At 40.5% G+C, this 24,546-nt stretch overlaps 1 protein-coding gene across 1 annotated transcript; it reads left to right on the top strand.

The window, feature by feature from the left end:
* The first annotated feature begins 3,013 nt into the window (after positions 1-3,013).
* zdhhc8a (zinc finger DHHC-type palmitoyltransferase 8a) lies at positions 3,014-20,688 on the top strand. The gene is made up of 10 exons (XM_037692020.1): positions 3,014-3,102; positions 13,723-13,874; positions 13,964-14,121; positions 15,063-15,235; positions 15,314-15,416; positions 16,506-16,597; positions 16,685-16,814; positions 16,921-17,035; positions 18,925-19,037; positions 19,110-20,688. Exons 1-10 carry the CDS (start codon positions 3,014-3,016, stop codon positions 20,400-20,402), a joined length of 2,418 nt encoding a protein of 805 aa, XP_037547948.1. The 3' UTR covers positions 20,403-20,688.
* The last annotated feature ends 3,858 nt before the right edge of the window (positions 20,689-24,546 follow it).

Raw genomic sequence — 24,546 nt, 5'->3', positions numbered from 1 at the left:
AGATATAAGGGTTGGAATATTATAGGGGGCGCTCTAGAGTCAAAAGTTAAAAAACATTACTAATGTGTCCATCATGGCTACATAATAATATACCAAAAATCTGGTGTAGATCGGATGATATATCATTGAGATATAAAGGTTGGAATATTAAAGGGGGCGCTCTAGAGTCATAAGTTAAAAAACACTACTAATGTGTCCATAACTGCTTACTAATGATGCACCCAAAATCTGGTCCAGATCGGATGATATATCATTGAGATATAAGGGTTGGAATATTATAGGGGGCGCTCTAGAGTCAAAAGTAAAAAAACATTACAAATGTGTCCATTAGGGCTTACTAATGATGCACCCAAAATCTGGTGCAGATCGGATGATATATCACTGAGACAAAACAGTTTGAATAATGTAGGGGGCGCCCTTGAGTCAAATATTAAACAACAAAACTAAAATGTCCATCAGTTCTCAGTAATGACGCACCCAAAATCTGGTCCAGATCGGATGACATATCACTGAGATATAACAGTTTGAATAATCTAGGGGGCGCACTTGAGTCAAATTTTAAACAACACTAACAATGTGTTTAGACATGGTCACACATTATGCCATAAAAATCTGGTGCAGATCGGATGATATATCATTGAGATATAAGGGTTGGAATATTATAGGGGGCGCTCTAGAGTCAAAAGTTAAAAAACATTACTAATGTGTCCATCAGGGCTACATAATAATATACCAAAAATTTGGTGCAGATCGGATGATATATCACTGAGACAAAACAGTTTGAATAATGTAGGGGGCGCCCTTGAGTCAAATATTAAACAACAAAACTAAAATGTCCATCAGTTCTCAGTAATGACGCACCAAAAATCTGGTTCAGATCGGATGTTGTATCACTGAGATATAACTGTAAGAAGAATGTAGGTGGCGCTGTGGAGGCTCTTGGCCACTTATCATGGAAACCTGTTCAGAGGTGGATAATGATCAATCATAGTGATTTTGGTTCATCTGGGTTCAAATCTGTGCAATTTAGAGCCAAACGTATTGCAACGGCGTCACTTTTTAATTCGCCATGGCGCCACGCCCACATTCTCCAGCTATAACTGTTTTGTTGTTTAAATCAAGTCAGACCATCTTATCTGTCTTCTAACACAGGATCATCCTGATTATGTGAAGGGTGTCAAAGTAGGACCATTCCAAGCAAAAAAAGTCACTTCCTGTTCTGAGGGGGCGGGGCTTTGATGACGTCACAATATGACCTCAGGGTATCGTCGGGCATGGGACAGGGATGACTCATGCCAAATTTGGTGCAAATCTGATTTTCAAGTAGAAAGTTATAACGTTTGGAAATTTATGGCGTGAAGCTCAACTTTGAGGCCTGGCCACGCCCCTTTAACAAAACAAAACCGAAAGCTTTTGATAACTTTTACTCTCCAATGTCTTAAAGGCCTAATAACCAAGTTTGAAGGCAATCCTTAAAAATCCCTAGGAGGAGTTCGTTAAAATTCGCCGTTAAAAACGCCCAAAAATTAACCTTTGACCCAAAATGGCCGACTTCCTGTAGAGTTTGGACCGGAGCGCCAAGAGACTTTTTCAGAGGTCCTGAGAAGATACACATGTTCACCAAGTTTCAGATTTATCGGTCGAAAAACGGCTTGGGGCTCAGGTTTTAAAATATTATAGGGGGCGCTAGAGAGGCTATTGCGCAATTATCATGGTTTCCTGTTCAAGGGGCGGGCAATGATCGATCATAGTGATTTTCATGAACCTCGGATCAAATCTGTGGAATTCAGAGCCAAACGTATTGTAACGGCGTCACTTCTGACTTCGCCACGCCGCCACGCCCACATCCTCCAGGGGAAACGCTTTGCGCTTCAAAGCAAGTCAGACCAACTTGTTATCTGCCTTCTAACACAGGATCATCCTGATTGGGTCAAGAGTGTCAGGGAGGGAGCATTCCAAGCAAAAAAAGTCACTTCCTGTTCTGAGGGGGCGGGGCTTTGATGACGTCAAAATTTGACCTCAGTGTATCGTCAGGCATGGGACAGGGATGACTTGTACCAAATTTGGTACGATTCTGTTTTTCAACGTGAAAGTTATAACGTTTGGAAATTTATGGCGTGAAGCTCAACTTTGAGGCCTGGCCCCGCCCCCTCAACATGCGTCAATTTGCACCGTTTTGATAACTTTAGGTCCCCCATGCCTAATGAGCAAAATGGCGAAGGTTTGAAACCGATTGAGCGAAATCCCTAGGAGGAGTTCGTTCAAATTCGCCGTGTACGAAAAGTGAAAAACGGCCAAAATTGACCCTTTGACCCAAAATGGCCGACTTCCTGTTGGGTTTAAGGCATACCTCCAAGAGACTTTTTTTCTTGATTCGGTGGGTTCTACCTATGTACCAAATTTCAGCTCTCTAGGACTTACCAGTTTTCATATCTCACGTTAGGGGGCGCTGTGGAGCAGTTTGGCCACGCCCACTTTTGGATCCATTACAGTTCAAAAATTTTACTAGGGGGACAAGTTTTGGTGAAGTTTGGTGAGTTTTGGGATATGCTAAGGCCTCCAAAAATGCGTCCCAAAAGTCCCAAGAAAAATAATAAGAAACGACACAATTACAATAGGCCTTCGCAGCGCTTTGCTGCTCGGGCCTAATAATAATAGTTTATTATATGTCATCCATCTATATTTAGTGGTCATATATTTGACAATTTTGACCAATCTAAAGAGATTGGGGTGGTAGTAGTCACGTCATTGAGTCCAACCTGTTGGGGAGGGGGGTTGGAGGGGAGGGGGTGTTTGTACAGACAGGCAGCAGCATCTGCAGATGTTGCGCGTGCTGTCTGCCTGTTGGACCGAGCTGACCGGACGGGATGCTGCTGCAGATCTTTTAGACTTCCGGGAATTTATTTCCCACCCCATCGTTGAAAAACCATGACGGTAGTTTCGCTGCGACCTGCGACCCCCGCACGGTTTTCCTCGGCTCTTGTCGCGGTGGGAGCCCGATGAGGAGGACAGGATGCCCGCCCCCGGCCCCAGCGCCTTCATCCCGGTGTGCACCGCCGCGTGCCTCCTGCTCGGCTCGACCTCCATGTTCTTCGTCTTCACGTGAGTCCGACAAAAGTCGTGAAAGAAAGTGTTCACGTGCGCTGTTTGTTTCTGATCCGTTCATCCACTTAGACACAATTTAGACACAAATTAGACACAAATTAGACACAAATTAGACACCATTTAGAAATGTTTCTAATAAACAAGTTGCTTTTAGTCAATATTAGAGGTACCCAAGTGGCGGTCCGCGGTCCAGATCTGGTCCCAAAGGAAGCCTGCTCTGGTCCAGATGAGTTGTTAAATTTTTAAAGAATTAGGATCAGCAAATCCATCCGTCCGTCCGTCCATCTGTCCATCTGTCCTTCCATCCATCCATCCATCCATCCATCCATCCATCCATCCATCCATCCGTCCATCCGTCCATCCGTCCATCCGTCCTTCCGTCCGTCCGTCCGTCCATCCGTCCTTCCATCCATATGTCCGTCCGTCCGTCCATCCGTCCGTCCGTCCGTCCGTCCGTCCATCCATCCATCCATCCATCCATCCATCCATCCATCCATCCATCCATATGTCCGTCCTTCCATCCATCCATCCGTCCGTCCGTCCGTCCGTCCGTCCGTCCGTCCGTCCGTCCGTCCGTCCATCCATCCATCCATCCATCCATCCATCCATCCATCCATATGTCCGTCCTTCCATCCATCCATCCATCCATCCATCCATCCATCCATCCATCCATCCATCCATCCATCCATCCATCCATCCATCCATCTTTCTCCACTCATCAGAATCTTTTACTGCTCAACTTTAGTGCCAACCAAACCAGCTTGGCTGTCACTAAAAACTATATTTACATATAAATTCTGGGCTGTTGCCAGATAAATTAATTTTTAGGCATATGAGAAAAATCTATCTATTTTAAATACTAAAATAAAAAATATGATATAGTTCTCCAACCTGCAGTTTTTCGCCTCTTCGCTGACTTTACTCTGATCACAGACACATCAGGGTTGGCTAACATCTGGCCTGGTTGGCTGGTAGTTTGGACTATAATCTGGGTGGCTGCCTAGAACACTCAGAGTAAGCACAGTTAAGGGGATAAGCGTCAAACAATATTTGTATTAACGCACCTTTATGAAAAATATGATGCGTTCAAAAATGATCAACAAAAGCTCTAAAAAAAAACTGTTATTTTGCGAAAAAAAATTGAAGTCACTCTTAGTTTGACCTATTTATTTAATTCAATTCATTTTTATAGCACAACTTTGTAACAAAAGTCATCTCAGGGCATTGTACAAAACCATTTAAAATAATTTAACTATTTATACAGCAAATATGTTGGGAGAAAAATACTCCACTGAAACCTCTGCTGGCATGCAAAGATTAAAAAAATAAAAACTGTTAACTATCATTCTGGATAATACCCAGAGAATCAATGTTAGGTTTGTCTGATGCATCGACAGCTTAAAATATTGTATGTGCTTTCATGTACATGTACACAAAGAACTACAACAAACATGCCCTCCTGATGTCTGACTCTCTGACTGATGACTCCCCCCTCATCAGTTGTACGCCGCTCCGATGACCCCCGACCTCCAGAGCTGTATCTGTCCTAGTTTCTCCCGCGTTCTCCAGCTGTGCACGGTTTCCACTGGAATCTGACACCAGATTGAGGAGGTGCGGGATTAGGATCTTCTGGCATGTGCCATCTGGAGCAAAAAATGCAGTCTGGATTCTTTGAGTTTGTGGACACAGAACATTGAAGTTATTCAACTAAAAATGAGTTCTGAATGAACTGTAAGTCCAAATGTCTGTCATTTGGACATTTAGTCATGTGTGATAATGACTCTGGCAACTAAAATAGGAGACAGTTTTTTTTTTTTACTTTTGAGATTTAAAGACAGAGTTGTTCCAGATACCACTCCTCTGATGAACTCAATTTGTTTGAGAGGGTAAAAATAATCAATGACCCGCTGGTGTGAGAGTCTGAAGAGACGACTTAATTGGAACTAATGCTAAAACCTGCAAAACCAGGACGCTGCAGATCATCGAACGAACAAGTGATTCAGCTTTTCTCGAGACCTTTAAGAATAATAATAATATATTTTATTTGTAGGCGCCTTTATTGGCTCTCAAGGTCACCTTACATTGCCAATCATAAAAACAGACACGATATTATACACACTGTAAAAACAAGTAAAATAGAATTAAAATAAGACAGTGCAGTTGCAATCACAGTGCGTAGCTACTTGAAACAGATAAGTTTTGAGTTTGGATTTGAAATGTGGCAATGAGTCTGTGTTGCGAATATCAGGTGGGAGTGAGTTCCAGAGCTGGGGAGCAGAGCAGCTGAATGTTCTGCTCCCCATAGTAACAAGACGGGCAAGGGGAACAATGAGCTGGATAGAAGAAGAGGATCTGAGGGTACGAGCAGGTGTAGCAATGTGAACAAGGTCCGAAAGATATGGAGGAGCGAGGTTGTGGACAACTTTTTTAAGATAAGGAATATTTTGTAGTTGATGCGATATGGGATGGGAAGCCAATGAAGCTGTTGTAAAACAGGTGTGATGTGATGGATTGAGGGGGTCCGTGTAATGATACGGGCAGATGAATTTTGGACCAGTTGTAATTTATGGAGGGTTTTCTGTGGTAGGCCAAAAAGAAGAGAATTGAAATAATCTAAGCGAGGGGTGACCAGACTGTGGACCAGAACAGCAGTGGCGTGAGGAGTGAGGGAAGGACGGAGACAATTAATATTTCGAAGATGAAAGTTATCAACTGGAACGGAGAAGCTATGAAGTTTATTTAGTATTGATTTAGTGCCAATTAAAATAAGTTCTGCTTTATTGCAATTTAGTTTAAGAAAGTTTAAACTGAACCAGTGTTTTATTTCAAGGAGACAATCGGTGAGGGATGAGGGTGGAAGTGAAGAGTTAGGTTTGTTTGAGAGATAGAGTTGGGTGTCATTCGCATAGCAGTGAAACTGTTTGCAAAAAATGTAACTAAGGGGAAGAAGGTAAATGATAAACAACAAGGGTCCCAGGACAGAGCCCTGGGGAACACCTGAGGTAACAGGAACAGGATGCTTTGGAGCTAAAATGACTTTGTGACAATCTATTTTGAAAGGCAATACTGACCAAAACAGAGAAAAACATGTGAGTCTCTAATGTTTGTGCATCACAGCGACAAATTTTATAAACTCACCGACATTTAGTATCCTATTAAGGTTTATGTTTAAAGTTAAAATGGATTTTTTCTTTTTGTTTCCAGGTAATATTCTCTTTCAAGACCTGAAGAAATAGTTCATATCTTTAGAAGTGGGTTTCTGTGTAAAAGGTGTTCACAGTCATTATCTTACCTGTTGTAGATAGCTCTTTGAACAACCAGTTTGGAGAAATATTGATTTCTTCTGACCAGATTGACAAGCTAACAACTACCGTATTTTTCACACTATAAGGCAAACTTAAAATCCTTTAATTTTCTCAAAAATCAACAGTGAGTCTTATAATCCAGTGCGCCTTATGTATTAATTCTGGTTGTGCTTACGGAACTTGAACCAATTTTATGTGGTATACGGTGCTCAAAAATCTGTCAAAATGTTTTATTTTCACTTAATGCACTTTATAATCCGGTGCTCCTTATGCATGAAAACAGACCTGTTCATTGATATTACGCCTTATAATCTGGTGCACCTTATAGGCCAAAAAATATGGTAATCCTAGTTTGGCTAAAACCAAAGTTGATTGTTGCCCACCTTAAAATAACTTTATTCTAAAATGGTATTGTTAGTCAGAAATATTTTGATATACCTGCTGGAAAATGCAGCCTGGAGCTAGCTGCTGCTGTGGTTTGCACAAAAAGACAGAAGTTTATATAAATAATCCACCCATTATCTTTACCCACTTCTTCCATTCCAGATCACTGGGGTCACTGGCGCCCATATCCAGCAGTTATTGTGAGAGGCAGGGGGACACCCTGGACAGGTCACAAGGTCCATCACAGGGACACATAGAGACAAACGAGACAAATTCACTCTCACTCACACCTAGGGATGTCAAACTCAAGGCCCGGGGACTAAATGTGGCCCTCATTGGCATCTTATCTGGCCCCAAGATGTTATTTTAAATATAAAATACTTTTATCACATCATTTTTTCAGTAATCTTTGATTATGATGTCAAAAGTGCAACAGAGAACATCAAATGAGACCAATCAAAATCTTGTTGAGGAACCTGCAACCAAGAAAAGATGCTGGGTCTCTAACTTGAGTTAACGTAGATTCTGAAATTGGCCCATAGTTTGAAAAAGGTTTTAATTTTGGCCCCCTTTTGTAAGTGGGTTTGACACCCCTGATTTAGAGTTACCAATCAGTCTAACATGCATGTTTTTGGTCTGTGGGAGGAAACCGGAGTGCCTGGAGAAAACCCACGCATGCACGGAGAAAACATGCAAACTCCACCCAGAAAGCCCCCAGCAGGGATTCGAACCAGGTTCTTTCATGCTGAGAGGCGACAGCTCTACCAACTGCGCCACCGTGCCGCCTATATAAAATAATCATGCAACAAAAAATAATGTTGACGTAAAAGTTCATAAGTAAGTGCATGAATCAATATGAATTTTTGTTAATAAGTTTGTTTTAAGACAGCAGCAATCCTCTTTAGTCTTTGACCCACAAAACTAGTTGTTTCAAAGAGTTTGCCTTCAACAGTTAAGAAAATAATTCCCCATAACCTTTCCAAAGAGCCCCACTTCAAAAATCTGATGGATCACTTTAATATAAAACAGTTTTCTGCGATGAACAAGGACTCATAACAATGAGTCTGCATAGCATCGGGCTTTTCTTTTTTGCTCTAAATCCTGACATACAACACAACTGTTACTCAGAGCAAACCAGTTGTGCCTTTCCTGCAAAGTGCTGTGTGAATATTCATGTGAATGTGCACATTTACATAATTCTACCCTTCAAAACACATTTTAATTCCTGCAAAAATAAACCCTGCAGATATATTTTATACAAAAAATTAAATAAAGCAAAAATGTCTGTACATTTTCATGCAACTGTTCGAGTCAGCACAGTGCGAGCATGCAGAAGTCGTTTTTTTTGCTGCAGGTTTGGTAAAGTCAAAGAACAACCTTCAGCTGCAAGGAGGCTCTTTTGTCCTTCTCTGCCTGATAAAATCCGTCAGCTAGCTATTTCCTGCTTTTGTTCCTCTGACGTTAACTTTTGTTTAGAATAGCCAATAAGGTGTGGTGCATTGTTAAACTCATGCAGGTCACGAACACACACACACACACACACACACACACACACACACACACACACACACACACACACACACACACACACACACACACACACACACACACACACACACACACACACACACACAAAAAGACCAGAAAAATCCCCTTGTTCATTGTGATAAAGCAAAGCAAACTATGGAATGTCAGTAATGTGTTGCAGGTAAGGGTGGCAAGCTAAATAATTTCCTATAAATGGCAATTGCATGATGAAAAATGCTAATATGTTCTCTGCATATGCACATCGGGTTAACAATCATGCAGTAATTCCTGTTAGCCTGCATAAGAGCTAGCCAACATTGATATTACCTCCATTAGCTAATGGTCATAACAAAGCATGCAAAGCTGAAAAGCCTTTAGAAAGAGTGGATTGAAATGAGCAGCGGTTTGGTTTTATAGCTACAGAATTATTGCCATTATATTTTTCTGTTTAGAGTCTGAGTTTTTTTTAACAGCTCACACAAAATGGAAAAAAATTAATCTGGGCAGTTTTATTGCTCAGAATCTTAACATGTGGCAACATTGCAGGATATTGCTCTTCATGGTTTTACCAGAACGGCCACAACTCTGCCATTAACATCAGATGATCTTAGCAGCGGGGGACATTCCTTCAAGGAATGCTAGTCCAATTCTCTCAGCGTTGTCTCTATAAAGTGGACATTTAATTTTGCAGTGTTGCTTACGTAAGGATTTGTATTGTGGCGTCTGCTGTGCCACTGACCCAGTGAGGGGGATGAAGCCGGTGTGCAGATTGCAGAGCAGCTTACTCTTCGGTGTGATTTATTAGAGATCTGCCCATGCCGTTTCATTAGGTGGAGCTTGTCTTCAGCGTAATGAACCGTCCCTCCCTGCAGTCCAGATGGTCTCAGACCAGTGGCGGAGGCTGTCTCACTCTGTAATCTGTTTCGCATCTATTTTTAGATTTAAAAAGAGTGATGAACGGTGTTAAAAATCAAACTGTATTCTTAAAAATCAAAGCCGTTGTTCTCTTATTTTGGTGGGGTTTGTTGTGGGATCGGTTGCAGCTGACAGGATTCAGTTGCACAGCTCAGTGTAACTGATCAGATCAAACGTTTTCATCGTGAACTCAGGTAGGACAAATAAATTTGGACGCAAATCCAGAATAAGGCGCTTCTGGCACAGCACATACAGTGAGCGGTGTCTGCATGCATCCAATGGTGAAGGAGCCACAATGCACAGGACTGGCAGCAATGGTCTGTAATCCAAAGTTTATAATCTAGGGATTACTGGGGTTGCAGCTGGCATGGCATCAGCCGGTGCTCCTTTGGAGAGGGCTGGGGACCCCTCCCCCCATGGCCTAAAATCAAACCAAACCAAACCAGGCTCCAATTTCCAAATCCCACTTTTGGGTTTGAAGCATGAAGCACAAACAGGAAATAATTTCACCTTTATTCTGCCTTTGTGTTCTGTCTCTAAAAGACATCATCAATTAGTTGCTAATGAAGTGATTACAAAAAGGGAAATGTTGTCAGTTTGACTCAGACTTCCATGTCAAGTCTGAGAGGTGCACATTCTTTCATTCAACCTTTATTTATACAGGTTAATCCCATTGAGCCTCGAGGACTCATTTACAAGAGAGACCTGATTTTAACAAAGAATGACGACAACAGTGGACAACAACAATAAAAATAGACAATCATAAAAGAGGCATACAGATTTTCTTTTTTTTTTAAACAAATTAAAATAAGATGGCAAAAAAAAGTAGCAAAAACAGCTAGATTATAAGACGAATGTAGAAAACTAAAAACAGGAACATGTCTGCACTGGTCCTTGCCAGGAATTTAACAGATGTTTGAAGAGAGAGGGAGAGAGGTCAAGGTCGAGAGCTTCAAATCTTTTTGTAAGATATTCCAGGAAACAGGAGCAGAGTAGGAGAAGATCCTTTTGCCTAGTTCAGTCCTCATTGAGGGAACACTGCAGGTAATAATGTCCTGAGAGCGCACGCTGTAGCTGCACTCACGCAGAGACTTGTAGGAGGAGATGTATGAAGGCAGCAGACCAAGAAGTGATTTAAAGATGAAAATGTACCAGTGAGAGAGTCTGCATGAAGTTAATGATGACCAGTTAACCAGTGAATACAGGGTGCAGTGGTGGGTACAATAGTTACAGCCAGTTATGAATCTTAGTGCACCATGATAGACAGCATCCAACATCTGCAGAGTTCTTGTAGGAGCGTTCATGTAAATAATGTCACTGTAATCAATGGAGGGAAGGAAAGTCACAGATACAAGGTGTTTCCTAGCATTCAGAGTTAGACATGATCTATTTCTGAAATAGAAACCCAGTTTAACTTTCAGTTTCCTTATTAGGTTTTCCACGTGGAGCTTAGAAGAGAGATGCGAGTCGACTAAGATACCCAAATATTTATAGGAATCAACAAACTCAATAGGGACACCATTTGAGGATAAAATCAGAGGAAGAATTAGGACAAGTTTGAGGTGGAACAAATTTGACTGGACAATGTCAAAGGCGGATTGCAAAAGCTGGAAAGCCTTAGCAACTGTTTTAGCTCGACAATAAACAACTGTGTCATCAGCATAGAAATGTAAGGATGCATCAAGGATGCTCTGACTGCTTATTCTTCTGTAGGTCTGCTGCTACCAACCCAAACTGAATGATATTTATAAAAAATCATACATAACATAGGCTAGACCAATGGTTCCCAACTCTGGTCCTTGAGGAACACCATCCTAAATGTTTTAGTTGTTTCCCTGCTTTGACACATTTGATTTGAATAAATGGGTGATTTACAGGCTCCTGCAGAACTTGAGGAAATAATCAAATCACTGAATCAGGTGTGCAGGGAAACAAGTAAAACATGCAGGGTGGTGTTCCTCAAGGACCAGTGTTGGGAATCACTGGTTTAGACAAACACTGCTGATTTAATCTAGTGGTTCTTTTTTTTCTGTCTATGATTGCAACATGATATTTTACCCTCCTTCTAATCTCAGACCATCAGGACTCTCTAGTTTAGTAATTGAACCCATCCACACACACAGAGAGAGTTGATGGGAAAGATAAACAATGCATTTTATACAGAGAAACATTTCATGATTAAATGTCTGAAAGTATCCTTCCATTCATCCATCCATCCATCCATCCATTAGGTGACAGAAGTCCTGTTTTTCTTTTCCCCAGTGACACACTCCAACTCATGCTGGGGCATACCAAGTCCTTCCCGGGCCAGTGGAAATAAACAATTCCTTTAATGTGCTATTGATCTGCCCTAGGTTCTCCTCCCTGTGAGATAAAACCTCCAAAGGGAGGTGTTCAAGAGCCAGAGATTAAATTAAATGCCAGAGAATTACCTCAGCTGACTCCTTTGGTTGCAGAGGAACAGCAGCTCTACTCCAAGATTCCCCCCAACAGCCCCTTCCTTTTTGTTCATTAAGTCCAAGTCTCATGACCATAAGTGAGGGCTAAAATGTAGATGGCCCAGTAAATCAGGTGCTTAGCTTTTTGGCTCAGCTCCTTCTACACACCGGACCAACTACCTCATTACGGTAAGCCAGGCTTCAATCATTTGGTCCATTTCTCTCCACTCTACCATCATCAGACAGGTCTATTTAATTGTTCCAAGATACAGGGATCATCGTTTTGCATTTACTACCTAAAATCGTCTGAACAGTTTGCATCTTTAAAAAAGCACCACTCAGAAAAAATATATTTGATTCTTTTTAATATTTTTTTTATAATATATATGTTATTAAGTCTAATTAACTTGCTTAGGATCACCTGTAAAATACTTGGATCAACTGTAGTTTTTAACTTTGAGCTTGATTCTTGAAAGTCCCATACTCGAGTGTCAACAGGTTAATAGTCTACACAGTACATTGTCCTAAAGTGTGTAGAATCTTGTTTCTGCTGATTTACATTCAGAATAAAGAACTGTGTAAATATAAAACATTCCCACAGTGGGTGTTCAAAATGATTAGCTCAGTTATCATGGACTGTGGTTGTGGGACCCTGAGGACAGTCTCTTCTGGTCTGCAGCCGCACTGAAGGCAAGCGTCCCCTGATCTTTCTGGTAGAAAAGGAGCGCACAGTGAGCACTGCAGTAAAATCTAGATTATGCAGCCAAGACACCACCAAGAGGGTGGTGTAAACAGCAGAGGACATCACTGATAGCAGTCTCTGCACCATCCAGGACATCTACCGCAGCCCATGTCTGCGTAAAGCACGCAGCATCATTAAGGACCACACCCACCCAGCACAAGGACATTTCCATCTACTACACTCAGGCAGACGATACAGGAGCCTCCCATCGTGCATGAAAAGACTCAAATACGGTTATTATCTACAAGCTGTCAGATTACAGAACTCTTGAATAATTGACAAAACATTGCACCAAGCCACATCTGTGACACCTAATAGATTAATTGCTGCTGCATTATGTGGCTGTATCATGTATGTCACTACCTTACCATCAAAACTCATCTCGATGTTACTACCTGTGCAATAACCTGTCACACAACCTGTGCAGTTTATGTTAGTTATGTGCAATATATATCATGTGCATTTTAACTTATATTACTACCTATGAAATGCTTATTTATACAGATTCATCCTACTTGCATGTTATATTCTACCATGTTGTTTTTTTACTATATTTCTTTTGAACCTTGTAAATATTATATTGCTTTTTCACTTTTTGATACTTTATTTTGTACCCTTATTGCATGCTTTAGTTTATCTTGGTTTATTTTTGTGTGTTTTTTTTTTTAGTGAGTGGAATCAGTTCTTCTCATCCTGAACATTTCATTGCATTGTTGACATTGCATTAACCTGCATATGACAAATAAACAACGTAACATAACATCTGTAATCTGACATAAAAACAGTGCAAACTGTTCAAACGTGCCAAACTGAAGGGTGTTATTTTCACCGGTATACGTCTCATACGTTGTATTTGCTTTATTTCACAGACCGAATAGTGGGTGCCAATGATGCACAAAACTGATATTAAACACATCGATTGTGCATTTTTAGTGAATTAGGCCCTAAATCTTTAAGGAGTTGTTTACCACTTAAAACTCTAAGGAGAAAAAAAGAGGGAAATTTCCCTTCAGCCCAAACAGAGGAAGCAGATTATTGCTGCAGGATGCAGGAAGAGAAGAACCCCTTTTATTTAATCCCTTGTCGTTGGCACGGCTGAACACACGCTAATACAAGCTTATCTCTCACTGTAAACAATTACTTTTGTGATCCACTGTTCCCCTCAGAATAAATGAGATGAAGATGATCCTCTAAAGTCTTTACTGTAGCCTTGATTTGTGTTAAGGGATAGATGCTTTCTTTCCCCCAAAAAACCTCTTATTCCCAACAGAAACCTATTCTTCTTCTAACTCAAATGTGAATAAAGTTTTTTCTTTCTTTGTGTGTGTATATTCAGATGCCCGTGGCTGGCTTTTACCATCTGCCCTGCTGTGCCACCATGCTGCGCCATCCTTTTCCTGTTTGTGCTCGCCAACTTCACCATGGCAACGTTTATGGATGCCGGGGTGCTTCCTGTGGGTTAGTAATCCCAGAAAGTCACTTCAGGCTGGTTGGTTTTATTTTAAAGTTGTGACTTTGTCACTTTAGTTCGGTTTCTGTTTTTGTAGCAGGAGAGGATGAAGATAAGGACGATGAATTCCGCGCGCCGCTGTACAAGAACGTGGAGGTGAAGGGCGTCCAGGTGCGGATGAAGTGGTGTGCGTCGTGCCATTTCTACAGACCCCCACGCTGCTCCCACTGCAGCGTCTGCGATCACTGTGTGGAGGTATGCAGCATGAACCGTCTGACTTGTCTGTGAATAAAAAAACAGACAAATTTGCAGAACGAAAAGTGGGAATTGGGTGATTAGGATTAGTGAAAGTAATTAGAAAGCCTGGGAGAAAAAACACGAGGGGCTTATGAGTGATTGTAGAGTTGAGAGTCAAAGAAGAGATTTCTGTTGGACTGATTGGGGGTGGGATGGGTGGGGGGGGGGGTATCTCATTAATCAGGCAAATCCTCTTCTCAGATTTTTTATCTCTGTTGAAAGACAATTTGTTATTTATTTTATTGTTTGCACAAAAAAGAAACAACACACATAAAGGAAAAGATAAACAATAAAATGTGCAGGGTAGGTCATAAAAACCCAAAATGGGCTTACAAGCGTCCCCCCCCCCTTTTATAAAAAAATAAATAAAAAATAATCATAAAAGCTTTATACGTAAGCTTACATCGTACTTTAAACACACACAAATACACACCAAAGCAATAGATAATAGTTCATAATAAATTTAAATTGTCCAAAAATATTAAAATAATAATAAAAAAATAAAACAAATGTGTTAAAAAAAAAATCTGTAAACTTTGTTTCAGAACAAACTTGTGGGATAATACCAGATTCAAGTGACATGGAAAAATAAATGTTAAAGGAACAACAATTATAGGTGCATCTTTTTTTTTGATAAGATAGGCTGTAATTTCATCATGCCAGCAGAAGAGTTTTTAAGATTCTTAATGATATCAAGTACTTCTAAAGGTTTTATTGGATCAAATGCATTTAAAGAGGGATCATCTTTATTTATAAAGTTTATCAATTTAGGAACGGCTTCAGACAGTAAACTCTATTTAGAAACAAAGTGGATGTTCAACCATTCAAGCTGCAATTCTTTAATTAGATCTGAGAATTTTTCTGAATTTTTTTAATTTAATTAATTTTTTTCTACTCAGGACTTTGACCATCACTGTCCGTGGGTGAACAACTGCATCGGGAGGCGGAACTATCGCTACTTCTTCCTGTTTCTGTTGTCGCTCACCATTCACATGATTGGCGTGTTCTCCTTGGGCCTCATGTACGTCCTGCACCACATGGATGACCTGTGGCGCCTGCACTGCCTCGTCACGTATCCTTGTAACCTGTCGGTGGTTTTTTTCTGTAAATGATGCGACTAGGAAGCAGTTTTCCTTATCAGTTTTTCCAGTTTGGTGGTGATCAGTATATCTGGGTTGTTTCTTATCCCTGTTCTGGGTCTCACTGGGTTCCACTTGTACCTGGTGTCCAGAGGCCGCACCACCAACGAACAAGTGAGCCATTTCCACCACAGAATCACGTCTCTTTAAATTTAGTCTTTGCTGGATTTGTTAAAATTGAACTATTCTCAACAGTGGTGCAAACGGTTGAAACGCTTTTTGTTTTTCGGAGCAAGCCTCTAAAATGCGAAGGTAGCTGACTTAAAAAACACATATTGATAATAACTAAGTGAATTTTACAAATATTGGACTAAAATTTGATGTGGTAGCAGCTGAGACTGATCCCTAACACACATTCTAACGGATCATACGTCTTTTTAAAAATGTTTTCAGTGTTAATTTTGTCTGTTATCAAAATATCTACTGATCCACTCAACAAATTTTAATAAAACTTTCAGGAAATATTTATTTGATGTCCTACTACAACTGTTAACATTTTGGTGTTAATCTAATTTAATATAATCGCCAGAACCAACCGTCTTGAAAAACACATAAACGGCTATCATTTAATGAATTTGATAGCTATTGTGCTAAACTTTGGTGAGGTCGTAGATGAGCAACTTTCACAATACATGATGCAAGTGCTACTCATTGAGCACAATTTTGGCTTAAAAGCAGCATCAGATGTTGGAGTCAACCATTTTTGTCTGTTAACAGAATATATCATTAACCACTTTAAAGACTTTAATGAAACTTTCAGAAAATAATCACTGGATGTAAATCTAGAAATATTTACATTTTGGACTCAATCTGATTTAAGATGACTGCCACAGCTAATCAACATTAGCCAACACAGAAATGGCTATAACTCATATAACTCACTTATTCACCACATATAATTTGAGCATATCTCATGGTATTGTGCTAATATATTTTTTAAGGTTTGACTAATATTAAATGTCATTTCTTAACATAATATGATAGTCTAAATTCTTGCCATGAAGAAATGCTAGGCCTTTTTTTCTAGTGTTCGGTGCGTGCATAAAAATAAAAAGCAGACAAGTGAAGAAACAAACAAACAAAAAAAACAGTCTGAAGCCTATAAAGCTGAACTAAAATATAACTTTAAAAGACTTCATGGTTAAAAAATAATAACATACATGCCACTGCCCAGCATCAACATATATCTCTGTGTTTTTACAGGTGACTGGGAAGTTTCAAGGAGGAGTTAACCCTTTCACACGAGGTTGTTGTAAAAACATGGAGTATCTGGTTTGCAGCCCCATTTCACCAAAGTACACATTTTTTTTCTGCATGATCTGCATCTGTTGGCAGCTTTGTACATTTACTGACCGATGCTTTTTCATCCATCCGTCCTCCAGTTACACAGAAAGGTCCTTCAAGAAAACAGTCGTTCGTGTTCAGCCTCCGTTCCTGAGGCCAGAGCTCGACCGACAGATGGCAGCGAAAGTCGGGGACAACGGGTTACAAAGTCTAGCCCTACAAAATAAAGTATGCATGAACGCTGAAGTATTTTCCCACCGTCTAAGGACCGTGACCGCTGTCAAGGAATATAAGCTGCATCGTATCTGATTTTAATTTTAATTTTTCTTGCCAGCAATGCTCAGCTGGAGTTGTGGAGCTGTCGGACATCAAACAGCTGAAAACTCCACCACCACTGCCTCCAAAACCAGACCGCAGTCTGTTGAAAAGCCACGCTGCTCTCATGGATGGTACAGCAAAATTACACAAAATCTCTGATAACTAGACTCGGCACTGCTAAAATACTTTTGACATCATTCTGTACGTGTCTGTGGGAGCAGAAAGTCTAAAAAAGTGATGAAGAAAGTCGGTAAAAATACAGGTGCTGGTCATCAAATTAGAATATCATGAAAAAGTTGATTTATTTCAGTAATTCCATTCAAAAAGTGAAACTTTTATATTATATTCATTCATTACACACAGACTGATATATTTCAAATGTTTATTTATTTTAATGTTGATGATTATAACTGACAACTAATGAAAACCCCAAATTCAGTATCTCAGAAAATTAGAATATTGTGAAAAGGTTCAATATTAAGACACCTGGTGCCACAATCTAATCAGCTAATTAACTCAAAATACCTGCAAAGGCCTTGGAATGGTCTCCCAGTCTAGTTCTGTAGGCTACACAATCATGGGGAAGACTGCTGACTTGACAGTTGTCCAAAAGACGACCATTGACACCTTACACAAGGAGGGCAAGACACAAAAGGTGGCTAAAGAGGCTGGCTGTCCACAGAGCTCTGTGTCCAAGCACATTAATAGAGGTGAAGGGAAGGAAAAGATGTGGTAGAAAAAAGTGTACAAGCAATAGGGATAACCGCATCCCGGAGAGGATGGTGAAACAAAACCCATTCCAAAATGTGGGGGAGATCCACAAAGAGTGGACTGCAGCTGGAGTCAGTGCTTCAAGAACCACCACGCTCAGATATATGCAAGACATGGGGTTCAGCAGTCTCATTTCTTGTGTCAAGCTACTCTTGAATGAGCGACAGCATCAGAAGCGTCTCGCCTGGGACTGTTGCTGAGTGGTCCAAAGTTATGTTCTTGGATGAAAGTAAATTTTGCATTTCCTTTGGAAATCAAGGTCCCAGAGTCTGGAGGAAGAGAGGAGAGGCACAGAATCCACTTTGCTTGAGGTCAAGTTTCCACAGTCAGTGATAGTTTGGGGTGCCATCCACTGGTGTTGGTCCACTGTGTTTTCTGAGGTCTAAAGTCAACGCAGCCATCTACCAGGAAGTTTTAGAGCACTTCATGCTTCCTGCCGCTGACCAACTTTATGGAGATGCAGATTTCATTTTCCAACAGGACTTGACACCTGCACACAGTGTCAAAGCTACCAGTACCTGGTTTAAGGACCATGGTATCCCTGTTCTTAATTGACCAGCAAACTTGCCTGACCTTAACCCCATAAAAAAATCTATGGTGTATTGTGAAGAGGAAGATGTGATACACCAGACCCAACAATCAGAAGAGCCACTATCAGAGCAACCTGGGCTCATAACACCTGAGCAGTGACACAGACTGATCGACTCCATGCCACACCGCATTGCTGCAGTAATCCAGACAAAAGGAGCCCAACTAAGCATTGAGTGATGTACATGCTCATACTTTTCATGTTCATATTTTTCATGTTCATACTTTTCAGTTGGCCAACGTTTCTAAAAATATATATTTTTTAAATTGGTCTTAAGTAATATTCTAATTTTCTGAGATACTGACTTTAGGGTTTTCATTAGTTGTCAGTTATAATCATCAATATTACAAGAAATAAACATTTGAAATATATCAGTCTGTGTGTAATGAATGAATATTATATACAAGTTTCACTTTTTGAATGGAATCACTGAAAACATTTTTTTTTCATGATATTCTAATTTTGTGACCAGCACCTGCAGGCAGATGTTGATTAATTGTAAAATATTACTACATTTCTATAATATGCCGTCATTAGACATTATTATTATTATAAAGACAAGTTCTTGCATTAAATATGTCATAGCCGAGATGTGTTTGCAGGTTTTTCTAAACGTTTTGCTAACGTCAGTCGTTAATCACAAGATGACCTCCTTTCCAGATGGGGGACATCACACCAAATCCATCCTTCCTGTGTCTATTCCCACTGTGCCACAGCTGCGGCCAGTCCTGGAGGCCATATCCAGAGGATCATCACCCATTCCCCCGCAGCAGGTTGGTTTTTTTTGTTCAGCTTTGTTTGCTGCTTGATGCAATGATTCTTACGGTTGGTTTTGTGTTGCTCAGTTGCTGAAGACATCTGACCAGTTGGGCAACAACAGAGGTCCTGACGTCTTCTCTGAGTCTAAAGAAAGCCCTGTGAAAGGCAGCCTGCCTGTCCAGCCTTCCCTCCAGCCCTGCACCGTCTCTAGCTCCTTACAGCTCAACTCTCTGCCACTCAACTCCCGTTCGCTTGCTTTAAAACACAGCAGTCGCCATGGCAGCAAATCCCAGCTGCTCGCGATGCACACTGATGGGTTGGGGTCTAATCCTCCTACAGGGATCATCTCTGCTTCCAGTCTGCTGGTCAACCAGTGCAGCAGCAGTGTCAGCCCCTCTTATGATAACCTCAGCAACCCTGCAGATCCTCAGTTCTTGGCCCAAAGAGGGGCCCCGTCAATGAGCTACCACTCCCACTTCATGTCACTAGGCACAGATGGGACCGTGCAGCGTCTGCTCCCCCACAACTACAGCCCCGTGTTCATGGGGGTCACCAGACAATCCCCTCAGCCTCGAGACTCCTCTCCGTCCTTGCAGGGTCTGCCTTCGAGGGACCCCTCACCCTCTTACCAAGGTTTCATTCAGAGAGACTCTTCTCCTGCTTTTCAAGGGCTGATTCCACGAGACCTCCAAACCCAAAGCGTAACGTCGCGAGACGTCCCCCCTCCCTGTGCGGCGAAGCGAGAAACAACTTCTCAAAGTCTTCAAGACAGCCTACGGGATCTAATCCAGCACGACCTGACACTTCCAAAGTCTGCGGCGGCTCGATACGACAACTTTTCCAAAACCATCATGGCTTCCATCTACGAGAGACGGGAGCTGGAGGAGAGGGAGAGGATGCTCCACGTCCAAGCCAGGTCTCAGGCTCTATATGGTCCAGATATGGGGATCTACGACATTCCTAGCAGGAGGAGTCTACCTCCAGACAACATTCGACCTCCAGGTTCGCGTGGACCAACTCCTCCAGTGTATGGTTCCAGAGAGTTCCTGATGAGTACTGGAATTCTGGGCTATGGCATGAGGACCTCGCCTCTCTCCACCTCCTCCACGTCATCTTTGACTCGTGGCCCCAGAACCTCCAGCTCCCCTCTGCAGAGCAGCAGCAGCAGCCTGCAAAGCAAGGGCAGGTCCTCATCTCCGGCCCACTGTCCTCCCGAGAGGCAGACCCAGGGCCACTCTTCCTCCACATCCACCCTGCCACGTTTACCATCTAACACCTATCCCACACCCCCATACACTTCTTACCCCACAGCAAAGCGCTCCTCGCTCCCTTTCTCCTCTGAAGGTAAGGAGTCAGTCACTCTGGGGACCCTGAAATAAAAATATTTCACGTTCCTGACAGTGAGAGTGAATCATCTATGCAGTGTTAGTGTCGGTCTTCACAGCTCCTGAATCTTTTGTAAATAAGAGGCCGTAGGAGGACACATGGGAGACAAAATACGCACTAAAGAATGTTCTTCCAAATAAAAAAACCCTGTAAATCTCAGGATATGTTCCCCTGTCTTACAGAACGAGGGAGCACCTTTGACTTACTGTTAAAGAGCTAAACACAGAATTAAAAGGTTTTCTGTTTGCTTGTGTTTTGATTTTGTGAAAACGTTGTAATACCGCATCGTCTAGTTTGTCTCATTTGGAAAAGTAATCCTTGATTATTACGGTTTTTGTAGTTGTTTATACAAATAAACCTATTTTGTAATTTTCAAGCCTGTTTGGATGTTATTTTGTCACGCATATGACTCTCAAGCAGAACAAGGAGCTGTAATCTAAGGCCTCAGTTAGTTATTATTAAGCTTAAGCTATAAAATCGACTATAAGTGCATCTATTTGTATTGATGTACAATTGCGCTGCAATGCAATATAAGTTGTGTATGGCGCCCTCTAGCGAACATTTAGTAGATAGCATAATAAATTAATTTAATTTCCTTCTGATAGGCTGCTGAGAAACAGTTTGAAATTAAAAACTCAACATTCTTTGAAAGAATGCATATCGCCCACCGGCTTTCATGCCAGAATATAAAACTAAGATCATTTTATGTTGAGAAATGACAAAGTTTTAGTTGTTTTAGTGTATTTGGACACTCAGTGGTGTCTTAATGTTTGTGCTGTAGATAACTCAGCTTATGAGTTATAAAAGTGAGGTATAGCCATTGTGTTGGCTAATGTTGATTACTTATGGTGGCCATCTTTAATTAGGTTAACTGCCAACGTTGCCGGTAATCACTTGATGAGATGTCAGTTTTTGCAGTTCATAAGATATTTTGCTAACAGAGTTAACTCTTAATACTCAAAGCTAAAGTTTTACACAGTGACTAACACTCGAAGTATGCATTCTGAACATCTCTGCCATAACCATGCCAAGTTTGAGCTTCATCACTGTAAAGTTGACTAGCCATGTTTGTGTTTTCCACAGATGACTGTGGTGGCCATCTTGAATTGGATTGGCCCTGAAGATGTGCATACGGTATTTGTTTCGGTAAAATCTGTTCAGGGGATTCTGAGATATTTTGCTAACAGATGGACAGAGTTAAGTCTAAACTGTTTGCAAATTGTAAACAAGGAGCTGACAATCTGTTCACACTCAGAGTTAGTGTTGAGAATCAGTCTCAGATCAGGTTTTAGGGTATTATTGGTCAAACTGACAAAGTTAGAGTCATTTGGGTATTTTTAAGTTTATTTGGCTGTGGCAGCCATCTTGAATTGGGTTGACTACACAAGTTAATCAGTTGTATGAGAGAGCTTTGTTAAAATTCATCCTGAGGTTTATGAGATATTGTAACAAACATATGTGACCACACACACAGAGACACACAACATGGGTAAAAACCTTTGTGTTTGGTTTTGTTGCTTCTCTGAAAAAACACCGTGACTTCACTGAAAGCCCTTTTTTTTCTGTTTTCTCTTCATCATAAAGAGTTTGCTCTTTCAGTCTCAGAACAGACTCGTGTTTTTGTGACAGAAGCGTTTCCAGCAGCAGGAGCCCTCAGAGTACCTCTGGCACCGACGTGCAGCTGCAAACAGCTGTGTCTCTGCAGTAAATGACAGGATTTGTCCTTTAAAGGTCAACGTTTACTGCTAGTTTTTGTTGCGCTCAGCTTACAGCGCACAAATGCACGAAAACGAACCTTTAAACTCTAATTTACAACTCAGCTGACAGATATCTCACCTTACAGGCATCCAAAAAAAAAAAAAGATACTGAGTAGAATTTTGATAAAAGCCACTATTCAAGTTCCCAGGAAAGTAAAATGGTAACACTTTTTTGATTTTTTAACTTGGAAGTCATTAGAGAGGTTTTTCTTGTCAGTGATGTCTGAAAATAATACCACTGTAATTTGACTGGAGAGGGAGAAAGTCAGAAAATGATGTAAAAGCATCATTACAGTCCAGGAAAAGTACGAAATAACTCAAATAATAATTTGTCCTTGCCTTTAAACTTCTGAGTTAAGGCACACTTTTCACAATATATCAATATGCTATAATTATTTACAGCATTTTGGTCGGCGTTGAATTACAGTCTATTACAGAAAGCCACTAAAAGGTTAAGGCGGATACACATTTTTGCCTGTTTTTGTGTAACCATGCTCAAAATGACTCTTTACTCTGGACAAATTTAATAAAACTTTCAGGAACTATTCATTGGATGTACATCTATAACTGGATAGCTTTCAAAATGGCCACCACAGCTAATTTAAAAAGAGAGAAAACAAAAAGAGTGTAGTGTTTTGCATAAAACATTTAAAATTATTGACATTTTTTTGTTATTTTACTAAAAAATCTTAACATTCATGTGCAAAAAACTTAATCTGGATCCTAGTTTTCCTTGTTGCCTCCTCTTCCCTCCATGCTCCCTCACTGTCTTTCTCCATCCTCATTTTTAGCTGGAAGAAAATGGATTAAAAAAATTAATTAAAACAAAAAACTAAACCTGCCGTAAAAAGAAGCCTGTTGAGTTGGAGCGGTGCAGACTGTGGCGTCTGAGGAGCTCTCATATCTTACATCATCCTGTTTGCATAACATGTCTCTGAAATAAATATGCATGAAGGGATCGTAGTGCCAACGAGCTCAGTGGGCCGGAGATGAACTTTTAAATGAGTTGCCAGATTTTGCAATCCATTATTATTGTTTAGCTTTTAAAAGCACATTGTGTAAAACATACTGTTCATAACTATACTAAACAAATATATTTGGCTCTTAGATGGCAACAAAACAAGTAGTAATACATAATACAGAATATATAATAAGTACCTAGTACTGTAATTACTGGGTACTTAATTGTAACAAACTCGATATGTGGTGTGTACATATCTGATACTTACCAGGTCATTCTGGATACTCATTAGGTACATATTACAGCCTGACACATCCTGAGTACATACGAAGTAAGTATCAGGTAAGTAGAAATACATAATACAGCCTTCTATGTTTAGAGTAAGTACCTGATACTTACTTGACATATACTATGGTAGGTACCCAGTACATTTTAATACATATCAAATACATTCTGGGTACTTACCAGGTACATATTATGCACTTTGATAACAGGTTCTGTTTTAAATGTGCTCTATAAATAAAGTTGACTTGACTTAATTAGTACTTGTCGCATACATATTACGCACTTCGCAGGTACACAAGTAGCCATATATAATACACTCCTGTACATACAGGGTTAATACCTGTAACTTAACTGGAACATAAATAAAGTATGTACCTTATTTATTTATTTTTTTTCATTCAACCTTTATTTAGACAGGTGAATCCCATTGAGCCTCGAGGACTCATTTACAAGAGAGACCTGAATATACTTATACTTATACTTATACTTATACTTATACTTATACTTATACTTACCAGGTATGTTCTAGGTACATACCTGGTACATATTGTATACTTATCAGGTAACTAATGGGTACCTATTGGGTACTACAAGTACCAATACATATACAGACTATTACAGGGTAAGTATCTGTTGCTTACCTGGTGCATACTGGGTACTTAATGGGTAATTATTGGGTATTCATCAAGTACTTACAAAGTTTGCCATTTATAATGTTGCCTGGTATGTACACCGTAAGTACAAAGTAGCTACTTAGCTGTTTTGTGTAGTGCTACAAAAACAAACAAACAAACAAACAAACAAACAGACGGCCGGCCGGCCGGAGGGACGGACAGACAGACAGACAGACAGACAGACAGACAGACAGATAGACAGATAGACAGATAGACAGACAGATAGATAGATAGACAGACAGACAGACAGATAGATAGATAGATAGATAGATAGACAGACAGACAGACAGACAGACAGACAGACAGATAGATAGATAGATAGATAGATAGACAGACAGACAGACAGACAGACAGACAGACAGACAGACAGACAGATAGATAGACAGACAGACAGACAGACAGACAGATAGATGATAGATAGATAGATAGATAGATAGATAGATAGATAGATAGATAGAT

The sequence above is a fragment of the Nematolebias whitei genome, chromosome 18 (assembly GCF_014905685.2).
Source record: "Nematolebias whitei isolate Nwh7 chromosome 18, NemWhi1, whole genome shotgun sequence".
NCBI classification, from domain to species: domain Eukaryota; kingdom Metazoa; phylum Chordata; class Actinopteri; order Cyprinodontiformes; family Rivulidae; genus Nematolebias; species Nematolebias whitei.
Note: the sequence above shows the minus strand (reverse complement) of the source record. Positions and strands in the feature narration are given on the sequence as shown.